The sequence below is a fragment of the Fringilla coelebs genome (assembly GCF_963513975.1).
Source record: "Fringilla coelebs genome assembly, chromosome: 8".
Classification (NCBI taxonomy): Eukaryota; Metazoa; Chordata; class Aves; order Passeriformes; family Fringillidae; genus Fringilla; species Fringilla coelebs.
Window position 1 is genome coordinate 4,826,306 of NC_140066.1, and position 13,832 is coordinate 4,840,137.

A 13,832-nucleotide genomic window follows, 5' to 3' on the forward strand; every position below is an offset into this window, starting at 1 on the left:
CACATCTCCTGGGACAGCTGCTCAAGCACAGCATTGCCCAGGCTGAGCCAGCCTCCAGCAAAGCTCCACCCAAAAATCACCGAGTGAGAGCCACTTACACGTATAAATATTTATTTGTACTAAAAGTGAGTGTTTCATAGAGTATCAAGTTGAGAATATATTAAATCATGAGATGCATCAGCTGAGGTACAAATTCCAGTCTCATGTCTTTAATAAATAGACTATAAACCCCCCAGTCCACGTGCTTTAATCAGAGGTAATCAGGACACTAGGCTGGTTTAAAATTATAACACAACATCTGTGTTTTGCTGTGACCACCTGGATTTACTGGGGGGGGGACAGGATTATTTAGGGATGAGCAGCAACAGTGCTGTTTCACTCCTTAGAAATCCTAAATAGGAATATCACTTTTGGCTACCTGCCAGAGGGCCTGGCTGGATGAGGCTGGTGCTGGTGCACTGTCAGCTCCCACAGAGGCTGCAGCATTTGCCTTGGGGTAAAACACAGATTTCCTCCAAATGCTTAAAAAAAAAGACTTCAAAAGCCACCCAAAAAGCCCTTTGGCAAGGAAGTTTTCCAGTCACAGATGAAGGCTTGGACAGTGTGCCCCGACCACAGCAGAGCAGGAGCGGGTTTTGCTGAGCGTGGATCCAGCTGGAACTCAAACAGGAGCACAGGGAGAGAGGAACGCTCATTGCCCTTCCTTGGGAACATCCCGACGGCTCCGGGGGCAGCAGCTGAACACGGCCAGGTGCCAAAATCCCGGAGTGGGGCTGCAGTGACCGAGGGCTGGTTGTTCTGCTCTGCTGCCGCCGCACCGGGAGGAGCCCCGGCAGTGCGCAGGGAAGCCCGGCTGTCCTGTCGTTGCTGTGTCACTGCTTTGTCACCTCGGAGGCTCAGCATTGCCTGAGTCCGTGCCGCTGCGAGGGTGGGGAAGGGACAATGTCCGCGGTGATTTTCCACAGCCAGGGCTGGGTCAGCACCGGGCTCCCGGCTCAGCAGCAGCAGCAGAACCCCACGGGGCTGGGGGCCAAGGGTGTCCTGCCATCCTCGGGCTGTCCCCATGCCGCAGACACGGAATAAATCAGGTCACCTGCACCACACAGGTGTGGATGAGGGCAGGAGCTGCAGCCTCCTCTCAGCCGGTTCTCCAGACCCACCCGGGGCTGTGACTTTGCTGTTTTGCCTTTGGGGTGGGGGGAGTGTGGGCAGAGGGACGGGGGATCCCATCCTGCCAGGTGGGAGGAGAACACCTGAAAGCACCTGAAAACACATCCCTGACTCTTCCTTGCTGTCCAGAGCTTTCTTTCTCAGGGATCTCAAGGTTTGTGGTGCCTCCCAGGAGAGGCTCCCCAGCTGTGAGCGCAGGGATCACCATGGCACAACCTCACAGGCAGCTAACTTGGAGCAACAGGAATGCTCAGCCCAGGATTTGTTTGACCAAAGAGGTCAAGCAGGAGGGAGGAAAGAGGCACTGAGGAGTTGGCTCAGCCACAAAGAACTGGAGGTGGTCACAGCTGATCTTAAAAAAGTCCTTTTTATAAAAGGGGCATTAAAAAGATTCTGCTGTTAATTAGCAAAAACTGTCGAAGGCACAAGGTGGGAAGGCACTTCTTCATTTCTGCTCCAGGCAGGGCACAGGCAGGATTTACCCTGGTCCCCTCTGCACTGGCAGCTGCTGTGTGGCCCTGGCAGCACCATGGCACATCCTGGTGCCAGCTGGGAACAAAGGGCCTGCTCCCCATCCCTTCCAGCTCCATGGGGACATTCCCAGCAGCTTTAGGGGGAGAAGGATCAGGCTGAAAGTATTTCTGATTGGTAAAAAACACTGACCCAGGTAGGAAAATCCCAGGGTCATGCCAAGTGATCTGTGTCACGGGGAATCAATCGATCATTGCTCTATTAATACAGGTGTTTCTAGGCAGGAGGAGGAAGAGTTAATTTTGTTTTTCCAGTGACTGGTAGTAGGTGGTGAGGACTTTCCAGGCTTTGGGGGCCATGAAGCCATCTGGGGGGTTTTCCCCTTCCCGAGCAAGCTTCCTCATGCGTGTTCCTGAGATGAAGTCAAAGTCATCGTGCCTGTGTGAAACAGAGACAGGTGACATCAGCACAGCTGGCCCATGACACCATGAGATCTTCTGAAACACCCTCTTTGCTCAGGACTTTTCTCCTGAGAAGCCTCGGAGAGGAGTGAAAACAATAATTATCTGATTGCTTTGGAACGTGGCCTGGACATTGTTTACCAACAGGTGCATCGTTGATTGGTTCCATGCAAATTGTTTTTAATTAATGACCAATCCCAGCCAGCTGTGTCGGACTCTCTGAGTCTGTCACGAGCTTTCATTATCATTCTTGTGAAGCCTCCTGATGTATCCTTTCTCTTTCTTTAGTATAGTTTTAGTATGGCATTCATATAATATAATATAGTATGATATAACAGAGTACAATAGAATAGGGGTAGAATAGAATAGGGGTAGAATAGGGGTAGAATAGGGGTAGAATAGAATAGAATAGAATAGAATAGAATAGAATAGAATAGAATAGAATAGAATAGAATAGAATAGAATAGAATAGAATAGAATAGAATAGAATAGAATAGAATAGGGGTAGAATAGAATAGAATAGAATAGAATAGAATAGAATAGAATAGAATAGAATAGAATAGAATAGAATAGAATAGAATAGAATAGAATAGAATAGAATAGAATAGAATAGGGGTAGAATAGAATAGAATAGAATAGAATAGAATAGAATAGAATAGAATAGAATAGAATAGAATAGAATAGAATAGAATAGAATAGAATAGAATAATTAAAAACAATTCACATGGAACCAATCAAACAGTCACCTGCTGGTAAACAATGTCCAGACCCCATTCCAAATATAAACCATACCATATCATATCAGCCTTCTGAGAAGGTGGGAGTCAGATTCTCCTCTCTTCCCTTGTCCTGGGGACCCTCCCAAACACCACAGGCCCGAGTCACCCCCCAGGGCTCCTCACCCCAGAGGAGCTGCAGTGTCCACAACACTTCCCACCTGCAGCCTCTCAGCCCCACCCCGTGCTCCTTGTCCTCCCTGGTGGCACCTTTAGCTCCATGTGACAGAACACAGGGGTGGCTTCCCCAGCTTCTGCCCCCATTCCTCCTCTTGGGAGACTTTTCCCTGCGCCCAAAAACCCGCGCACAAACCTCACGCGGCGAAGGAACCGTGGCCGCTGCCGCCTTTACCTGCTGGGGTCATAGAAATCCATGGCTTTCTTGGGCTTGTTGTAGGCAGCCACTCGGAAGGGGAGGATCTCCACGGAGGTGAGCCCGGGGGCCATGCTCAGCACCTTGCCCCCGTGCGTGGGCTCGTACAGGTCCTGCCGCGTGTCGGGGTGCGGCATTCCCGCCGGGTCGCGCCCCACGATGTAGAAGTTGGCCCCCGCCACCATCCGGGCCCGGCAGTGCCACTGCACCTGCAGGGAGGGGACACAGGGGACCTGAGGGCTGGGGGACAGGGATGCCCCTGGGCATTTTTTGGGTGAAAAATACGTATTTTGTGATTGGCTTCTTGCAAATATCGAAATGAGTGTTACGTGTCACACCAATCCATTGTTTTTAAAATTTTAAAAGTTGAGTAGGAATAAAATGGTTATTAAAATAGGAATGCAATTAGAGTAATAATGATTTGGACAATTTGAATTATAACAATATGAGACAATAGAAACAAAGAGGACATAAAATAGAAACATATGGAAAGTCCAGGTACCTTTTCTGGGCAAAATAAACCCAAAAAAGGCCCTACATTAACAGAGGATTAACCCTTAAAAGCAACAGCCTGTTGCACATTCATACACCTCACCCATGATGCAGAAATTCCATTCAAACACAGGATTCTGTCTGGTCATCGTCAATTTCTTCCTCTTAGTCCTAATCCTAATCTCCAATCCAGAGTGAGGCAAGAAGAACTTCATGTCTCCTGATAAGAGGGCAATAAATTCTCTTTCTCTGAAAGATTTGGGTGTCCTGTGGCTGCTATCTCAGTGTGAGTCCTTTCTCTAGGAAAAAAGTATCCCACATAGCATAGTTTCTATTTTAACATTTTGTTATAACCTTAAACTATACTTCACACACTACTTAAGAAAATTAATACAGCATCACTTTCTAACACAACACATATAATATTCATTTGAATATTTGCAAAAAGCCAATCATAAAATATGCATTTTCACATATGTGTTGTGTTAGAGAGTTATGCTGTATTAATTTTCTCCAGTAGTGTGTGAAATATAGTTTTAGGTTATAGCATAATGTTAAAATAGAAGCTATGTAGGGGGGTGTGTTTTTTTAAAGAAAGGAATGAGGTATTTGCACCAGATAGCAGCCACAGGACACCCAAATCTTTCAGAGAAAGAGAATTTATTGCTTCATTATCAGAAGAAATGAACTTCTTCCTGCCTTGCTCAGCCCTGAAGATGCTGTCAGGATTCAGAGGAAGAAGCTGACACTGCCCAGCCAGAATCCTGTGTGTGAATGGAATTGATGCATCATGGATGAGCTGTATGAATGTGCAACAGGCTGCTGCTTTTAAGGGTTAATCCTCTGTTAACCTGGGGCTTTTTGGGCTTATTTTGCCCAGAAAAGGTACCCGGACATCCATAACTCTTTGTTCTTATTGTCTTGTATTGTCCTAATCTCAATTGTCCAAATTTTTATTACTCTAATTATATTGCCAATTTTTTAACCATTTTATTACTATTAAACTTTTAAAATTTTAAAAACAAGTGATTGGCATTTTTCACACACACAGGCAGGGAGAGGGAATTGGGCAGGTGAAATAGGAGTCTCCTCGAGCCAGGTCTCACAAGCTCTTGGAGATCTATTTCACACCCAAGATAGCTCAGCTACCTTAGGAGGGATGATAAAATCAGCGGGGTGGCTGCTGTGGTAGTGTTGGAAACAAATAGGTTTTAGTAAAAGGCAAAATAACACAACTCTTTACAGAAAAAAATTGAGCCAGGTGCAAGAGGTTCTTGTTCCTGGTGAAACACCCCACAAAAGTGATTAGTTTCTTTGTTCTCTTCTTTTTTTAGTAAATTGCTCAGGTGGGAATTTTTGGCTCCTGTCCAATTAGCTATCCTTAAGTTTGAGGTGAAGCCCCCCAGATCCTATGAGGTAAATAGATAAATTTTTATCTAACTGAGGAGAGAAACTCCTGGGCTTATTTCCTTTTTAAGGGGACAAAGGACAGTTCTGTCACTCCATCAACAAGGGGCACATTCCCATAGGCTGGGAATTTTCGGCATGCCAAGGTGGTGCCCCCCAGCACACGGAAGGGGAGGTTCAGCATCTGCCCCTTTCATCCCACTGATTCAGGGACACCAGGGGTTTCAAATGAACGTCCCTGCCTGCCAGAACAAGGTGAAGCCTGTTTGTGTCCCCTCTCCCCAGCCCAGGAGAGGATGGGAGCTGATGGAGCAGAGCTCAGTGGGGGATGCTGCAGCAGCAAGCAGAGGCAAACCACGCAGGGAGCCAAGAGTGAGGACACAGCTCCAGCCCCTTCCTGGGCTTTCCCAGGCAGGCTGTGAGCACAACCCCACGGACAGGCTGCCTGCCTTGTCCTGCTGAGCAGCCTTACCTCCGTGGGGCCGGCGTAGAGCATGGGAGAGGGGAAGATGGCCACGATGGTGGACTTGGGGTCCAGCACTTGCTCCTCCAGCACGGCGGCGTGCTGCTTCATGCGCCACTCCAGAGGGACGTCGTCGTCCTTGGTCCAGCCCCCCAGGGGGTGCAGCAGGAGCACGGGGTTCTTGTAGCCCCTCTGCAGGAGCTGGCGCCGCGTGTCCTGCATCAGCAGCGCGTGCCCGTTGTGCACCGGGTTGCGCAGCTGGAAGGCGAAGACGGCGTCTGCAAGGGAAAGGTGCGGGGGTCACCGGGGTCAGTGCCACACTCTGAGCCTCCACAGAGCCATGAGAGAGCTGTGTGTGCCCTGTGTGCCATGAGAGACCTGTGTGTGCCCTTCTTTTGGGGCTGATTTCAGCCCTATCAGCTCTCCTGCAATGTCTGCAGTGGACACCTGCACTGATCTGTCACCTCCCCGAGCTCAGTGGCACCTGCAGGAGGGCCAGTGCTCCTTCCTCAAAGTGAGGGTGGGTGTCTGGCCCTTGCCATCCTGCTGGGAGCACCAGCAGGAGCAACCTGGGAGCGTGGAAGGTGTCCCTGCCCGTGGCAGAGGGTGGAATGGGATGAGCTTTAAGGTCCCTCCAACCCAAACCATTCTGGGATTCTATGAGCCCTGTCACTGGTGTAACCCAGGGCACTCACCAGCATTCATTTCCCTGAACTTCTGCTTGAGAGCCAGCGGGGTCAGGCGGTACTGGTCCAGCCCATCATTCCATTTGATCTTCTCCAGGACCTGCAGGTCTCCACCAACCAGCCAATCTCCACTCTCCATCACCATCTGGGAATCACACACACCTTCAGTGCAAAGGGGACAGCACACTCCTCCCTCTCCCAGGCTCCTTTGAAAAGTGTGAGGCTCAACCCCGTTGTAGGATGACCTTCCCTTCTCCCAGGTGGAAAACACCATTGCAATGGCCACATGAACAAATGTCATGGGCAGCAAAACCTCACCAAGTGGGGCAGCAGCCACCCAGTCCCCACCCAGCTGGGTGCTGGCCTCCCCTCAGGCAGCCAGCAGTCTGCAGGAAGGCACAAGACCTTCCTCCACCTCCCCCTTTGCTTTCCTCCTGGGAATTCACAGGAGGAATGAGCCTGTTGCAAGGCACACACCTGCTGCTGATTAATTAAACTAGCCATTTTAAGGGAGGGGAAAAAACTACCACAGCTGTAGCCCTTTTAAGCAGAAAGCTCAAGCCACCCTGTGGAACCCAGAGCTCTCCCTTTCCGAGGGACAATGCTCCTTGTACTGCCACAGACTAAGTGAGAAGAGAGAAGCTGCAAAAACACACCAACCCTGCTGGCTGCCTGTAGGGAAAAGCCAAAAAATTCAGTCCTGCCTGCTCAGGGTGGGCTGGTGGCCAAAAAAATTAGTGCTGCCTTCTTGGGATGCTGGTAGCCAAAAAATTCAGTCCTGTCTGCTCAGGATTGGCTGGTTCCCAGTGAGGAGCTGAACTGGAAGCTCAGACAGGAAACCAATTGCCCTCAAAACCTTGGAAAAATTCACTTCTCCATCCCCTGGCCATGTTTCATCCCCGAGGCTGCACTTCCCTGGCAAGGAGGGGCAGGACCCACCTGTGTCGTATTGCACTAAATAGTTATTTAGTTATTTGCACTGGGTGCTTGGTAATTTGCACTGTTCACATGATATCATCACATGGTCTTCCCCTTTTTCCCCTTAGCCTCAGTGCTGGTGCTCTCCTCCTGCTTTGCCCCTCCTCACTTGTATCACATTGCCCCCTTCCTCTGCCTCCTTTCCCCTCAGCTCAAAATCCCCCAGGGAGAAGACCACTCCCTCTTTTTTCCACCTGGGGAGTCACCTGGATGACCTGGTGTTCTCCAGTCTAGGAAATAAAAGAGGACTTAGTCCCCAAGTCCCCACGTGGAGCGCCTCTTGTCCTGCGGTCCACAGCTAGCTGGATTGGAGCCAGGCACGATTCCTCACAGCTGGCACCCAAAACCTTGGCAGAGCTCACTTCTCCATGCCCTGGGCAGGTTTCAGCCCCAAGGACCCACCTGGATGTGCGGGTGGCGGGGGCAGGTGGTGCCCCAGACGCGGGCGCAGCGCTCCTCCTTCCTGTGCGCGAAGAACTCGGGGCGGCGCAGCACGGCCAGCCGGCGGCCCTGGAAGCTGAGCGCCAGCGCCTCGCTGCCCTCCAGCCGCTGCTTGTCCTCTGCTGACAGGGGCAGCACGATGGGCACGCTCAGGTTCACCACTCCATCTGCCCAGAGACACAGAGAGAGAGGGTTCAGCACCCTGCAGCCGCTGTGTGTCCTGCACTGACAGCAGCAGCACGATGGGCACGCTCAGGTTCACCACTCCATCTGCCCAGAGACACAGAGAGAGAGGGTTCAGCACCCTGCAGCCACTGTGTGTCCTGGGGTGGCTTAATGGTGCTGAGTTGTATGCCCTGTTTAGCCCAGAAATAGGTTTTGCGCCTTTAAGGTTAGTTCTGACGGCAAAGGGAGGAGAGAAGGAGCGTGGAGTTTGTTATCACAAACTGGGCTTGCTCCCTGCATCCTTCTCCTTGACTGTGTTATTGTATTTGCTGGGAATGTCCCGACAAAGGCAGCAATCATGAATCTAACTCCATGTTCTCAGAAGGTTAATTCATGATGCTATATTATATTAAAGAATACAATGCTATACTAAAGAATACAGAAAGGATACTTACTGAATGCTAAAAAGATAATAATGAAAACTCGTGACTCTCTCCAGAGTCCTGACACAGCTTGGCCCTGATTGGCCAAAGAGTCAAAACAACTCACAGCAGAATGCAATGGAACAATCTTCAAACACATTCCAAAGCAGCAAAACACAGGAGAAGCAAATGAGATAAGAATGGTTTTCCTTTTCTCTGAGGCTTCTCAGGAAAAAAATCCTGGGTGAAGAGAATGTGAGTGCCACAGCTGTGCTGTCTGCAGCACGGACAGACAGCAGGACAGAGCTCTCTTTCCCACTTTTCTCCAAGGAAATATTTTCCTGAACCAGCTGGGGGAGGGTCTGCTTGAATTTGCTTTCTAGAGGAACCCCCTCCCACATTTGCTCTAAACCAGGACACCAGCAGCACCGTGGGGATGCTCACAACCCTTGAAGGGGAGGGGTTGAACACCCTCCTGCGTGGACAAGAATTGTAACCAGCCCTGGGAGCACAGGAAACAGAGGTTTTCATGGAAAATCAGTCACTGCAGCAGTTTCCTCTGCACTGCTAATAAATGCTGGTGTTAGCAGAATATAAAAGCTCCTTATCTAAGGGCCAGAGGTGTCTCCAGGATACCTGGAGCATCTCATTAGTTCCTGCAGTCTCCCTTCCCCTGGTTCTTCTTCATTAGCTGCTTGTGAAGGTGAAAAATTTAAATGTTCTGGCAAAATGCCACCCTGGATAACCCTGGAAAAATTTCAACGTGCTTGGAAAATGCCTTCCCCTCCAGGAGAACCACCTCTGTGGGGATGGCTACAGGCTGCTGTTCCCTGGAGCACCCTATTCCCTGCACACCTCCTGGGCTGCCTCTTCCACCACATTCAGTTTTAATTTGTGTTTTTTTTCTTGTTTGGGTTTTTTCCTGGCTATCTCTATATTGCTACTCCTCCTTTACATCTCTGCACTGCCCGTGTTTAATCTGTTTTCCCTGTGAGTCTGTAAGTGCACACCTAGTTTCTAATTTCAGTGTTGTCCCTAAATAGCTTGAAATCATGTCAGTTTTAACCCAAATCTCCCAATTTCCCAGTGTTCCACTGAGGTTCTCTCACATCTCCTTGGATAGTTGGATATTAACAATATTCCAATGTTAATACAAGAGAATTGATCTCTTCAATGGGTTTCCAGTCACAAACAAATCACTGATTCAATTTATTCTGATCTGACTGGAATCAGGTTGGACCCTTGAGAGTCTTAATTTGAGGATTTTGACTCTGATATAGATTTTAACTTTAATTTTTATGAAAATATTTGCATTTACTTTAAATTCACGACTGGCTATCATTCATCTGCCAGGCAGCAATTTAAGTGAATAATCATAATTATATTCACATGGGATCCAATCAAGATCAACTTCATACATTTAAATCATATTAGTAATGATCAGCCAATGAAGCCAGCACAGGAAAAAAAAAAAAGCAGCATTATGAAAACAAGAAATGCTGCTGAAAGCGAGGATCTTCAGGCTCCATTTCCAAATGCAGGATGGAGAGGTAACAAAAGATCACTCCAGTGCAGGTAATTACAAAATTACACAACTGGGATCTTTGTGCAGACTGGTCCCTGGGACATGGGGTGTGTCAGGCCACGTCAAAACTGCCTGGATCATAAATGGGCCATGGCTGTAATAATTTCATAGTAATTTCAAGGGGTTTTTTTGGGTTGTTTTTCTTTTTTTTGGTAAATCTCAAAAAATTATAGTCAAAAAGAATCTCAATCGAGGTAATTTGTGCAGAGCCTGAGAACAGTTCCATACATACCAACTCCCAAGCGCCTCTTTCCTGGGAGAACACAAACATAATTAAGATAATTAACACTCAGGGGCACATTACAGAAACCATTTCAAGACTCAAAGCATTTCAAAGCTCCTGCTGGCGTGGCCATGGTCCTACCACAGCCTCACACTGAGTGTGATCCAACACCTCCAGTGTCACTGTCACCCCTCTGGCAGAGTCACGGCCGCTGGTGCAGTGCTGCAGGTCCAGCCCTACACCAAGCACATCACCGACCTGCTGGGGCATCCAGGAGGGATTTGCTGCTTGAACAAGTGTCCCCAAAAACCCACAGGAGCTGCCCAGACCATCAGCCAGCCCAGGGCACGAGGGCTGTGCCCATGGCTCTGGGAAGAGCAGGCTCAAGCCTCTCCTGGGCAGCGTCACACCAGTGAGATGGAGCCCTCCACCACTTCCCAAAGCTTCTCCAGGAGCAGCTGGTGTTCTCTCTCCCATTCAGATGTCACCCTGAGGGCCTGACCACACTGAGGCTGAGTTTGGAGAGCCCTGTGGAGACAGGATCTCCAGGTGCTGCTGCCCTGTGCTACACACAGCTCGCTCTGGAGAGCTCATCCCCCTGCAAAGCTGCTCTCCCCTCCTGGCCTTTGTCCCTGCTCCCCACAGAGCTCTACAAACCTCAAACACCTGCCCACAGAGCTCAGAGGAGATGTGCTCAGGGATGTTGGCAGGTTTGGGGGGGCACCCCAAAACCAGACCTGCTCTGGGATGAGCCTCCAGCACAAAGTACGGAGCTCTGGAGCAACGTGGCCATCCCAGGGCACTCTGCGACCTCCCCAGGCACAACAGGCAGCTCAAAGACCACAGGGGAGGCTCTGATAACAGGGACATGTGCTTCTGAAGGCTGTTTGCACACTGGGCAGGAGGTGAAAGGCTATGGTGTGTCTGGGAGCAGGGCCCCCACACACAGACACTCCCACAGTGCACAGTGAGCAGTCCTGAGCTTCGCCTCTGCGCCCAAATCTGAGCAGCAGCAGCAAATCTCTGCCCTGTGGGACCAACCACAGGATTGTCTAGAAGGCATGCAAGGCTCAAAGGGACCTGCTCACCCACATCCCAGATCCCTGAAGGCAGAGATCACTGCCAGGTCTACAAAGCCCAGCGTGAGCATCCCACGTGCAGGTGAAGTCCCAGCAACAGCATCCACAGCCGAGAAATGGGGTGGAAACATCTGTGCCCCAGTCCCAGCTGTGGATGGGCATCACCTGAGCCCTCTTTGCCTCTTCCAGGGATGAAGCACCTCTAGCAGGCTGCTAATGCATAGATAAATCAGATTTACTTCAAGCTAACAAGCTGAAGAAGCAGGGAAATGGGGTGGGGGGGCAAAACCAGGCTCTGCTCCTGTTTCCAAGAAGCAGCTGCCTTCTCCTCCCACCTCCAGCTGAGCCTGGCAGCCTCCCTGCTTCCTTGGCCTTGGGTTTGCATCTCTATTCACACCCTGGTACAGCCAAGCTTGACATGAGCCACACAACAACTCCCAGGAGGTTTGAGCAGCGCCATGAGAGATGTCAGAGCTGTGAGCCAAGGCTGTGGCCACAGCAGGGTGAGCGTGGCCACCCTCAGGAGTGTGCCACAAGGCAGGACAGGAGGGCACAGGGGGTCCATACCGTTGAGCAGGGTGCCAAAGTGCAGCACTTGCAGGTACTCAGCCTCCCGCATGAATCCCGTCAGAGGAGTGGCCCAGCCTTCGCTCAGCACCTGCACCCACTGCAGATCCAGCTGCAAAACAAACCCAAAGGGGTCACACTCCTGTCACCCTGTCACGCTCAGAGGTTGCTTTTCCTTCCCTTCTGCTGAAACAGCATTTTCATTTTGTTTTGCTTCAAATACAGGACATTCATAAGGAGGAGAAAGACATGGGGGATTGAAACTTGTGGCTTTTAAAGCCAGACTCACACAGTTTCACAGCACAACTTAGAAATCCAGAGTGGTTTGGGTTGGAAGGGACCTTAAAGCCCATCCAATCCCACCCCTGCCATGGGCAGGGACACCTCCCACTGTCCCAAGGTTGGTCCAAACCCTGTCCAGCCTGGCCTTGGGCACTTCCAGGGATGCAGAGGCAGCCACAACTGCTCTGGGCACCCTGTGCCAGGGCCTGCCAATATCCCACCAAACCCTGCCCTCTGGCAGCTTGAACTTGTGGGGCTGTATGAACACAGCAGAGGAGACTGACACCCTGCAGCACATGGGGGGGACTGAGGATCAGGATCCCACCTCAGCTCACCATAAACCACAGCCAAAAAGGTCAGTGCCATCAGAACACAGGCCCTTCTGGCAACATCCTCCTGGAAGCTCCCACCCTTGGAGCAGCTGAGTGGTGTCAGAAGCTGTGTGTGACAATACCTTAGTGATCTCCAGTGCTGGCAGCTTCTCTGCCTCAGCCCGGACACTGCTGAGTTTATCCTCAGGCACAAAGAGCTCCAGAACATCCCTGACTGAGCCTTGGGGCACGATGTTCTGAAAGACAGAGACGGGCAGCGCTTGTAACACGCTGTTTTTAAGGGGAACACCAAAAGGGCAGTGTGCCAAAGCAGGGTTCCAAAGCTGCCAGTGATGGTGACACAAAAGTGACCCACCTGTGCCTGCAGGAGCTCCACGACCTGCTGGATGCACTCCGACACCGACGCAACGTTTGTTTTCAGCACCAGCTCGGGAGCTTCGGGTTTCTCGTACTCTGAGTCAATCCCCGTGAATCCTACGGACAATTAACCCCCAAATTAAATTTATTTAATAGAATAATCAGTGCCTTAGAGCCAAGAACACTATACAAACAACCAGGAAGCATTCAACCATGCTGGGTACAAGTGACACTCGTGACAGTAAGATTAGGGGAACAGGATCCTCTTGTGCACTACAAAGGGCCTTTAGACACCCACCCCTACTGTGGCACTGCCAGGACAAGGCATCCAAAGCTTTGGAAAGCAAAAGGCAAAATCAGATCTCACTCCTCCATACCTTTGATCTCTCCAGCTCTTGCCTTTTTGTACAGGCCCTTCACATCTCTGCTTTCACAAATATTTAGAGGAGCATCTACAAAGATTTCAAAGAAAGGAAGTCCAGCTGCCTCGTGAATTTTCCGTGCGTTTAGACGGTCCTGTTAGAAGAAAGATGGGAAAAATCTGAATTGCAGCAAAAAGACCTCCCTGGATTTTGACACAAGTAAATTAATCTTTCTTATAGATTTGTTCAATGTACACTAGCTCTAATCAAGTTTTTCATCTCACTTCCCTCGTTTTCTTTAAGGATACTTAATAAAAAAATTTGTAAAAATCTACAACTTTGATCTGTTTTTATCTTTTCCCATGCAAAACCTCAAGATCTGTTCGTTAGACAGGACAGCAGAACATTAGATTGTGAATAATTATCTGCCCTATGTGAAAACAGTCAGACCTGATGATCTCAGAGGCCTTTTCCAACCTCAGTGATTCCTTGATTCTACGAAAAAAGGAACTGCTTGCATCACCCTGATAACAGCAGCTATGGAAGTGAAAATTGCAGTCAAATCTTCTTCCAAAAAAACACTGAGAAGTCTAGGGCAGGCTGCTGCTTCTGTGAATCTTTTCTGAGGAGTTAATAGCCAGGATATCTTAAGCTCCTCTTAGCTTTCCATCAGTGTGCAGCACTGAATTTATCCAGCGAGGCCGCTGCCCTCCAAACACTGACCGCGTGCGGTCCTGTCA

General features: G+C 49.8%; 1 protein-coding gene across 1 annotated transcript in view; it reads right to left on the reverse strand.

Moving 5' to 3' along the window:
* Positions 1-179: 179 nt before the first annotated feature.
* Positions 180-13,832, reverse strand: part of PAPSS2 (3'-phosphoadenosine 5'-phosphosulfate synthase 2) — a 28,680-nt gene continuing 15,027 nt past the window's right edge. The window contains exons 4-12 of the mRNA XM_084210697.1: positions 13,108-13,246; positions 12,729-12,847; positions 12,496-12,609; positions 11,760-11,871; positions 7,680-7,885; positions 6,309-6,444; positions 5,623-5,891; positions 3,231-3,460; positions 180-2,079 (exon numbers count right to left, since the gene is read on the reverse strand). Coding sequence (XP_084066823.1) covers positions 1,938-2,079; positions 3,231-3,460; positions 5,623-5,891; positions 6,309-6,444; positions 7,680-7,885; positions 11,760-11,871; positions 12,496-12,609; positions 12,729-12,847; positions 13,108-13,246 — 1,467 coding nt within the window. The 3' untranslated portion in view covers positions 180-1,937. The remainder of the gene's footprint in view (positions 2,080-3,230; positions 3,461-5,622; positions 5,892-6,308; positions 6,445-7,679; positions 7,886-11,759; positions 11,872-12,495; positions 12,610-12,728; positions 12,848-13,107; positions 13,247-13,832) is intronic.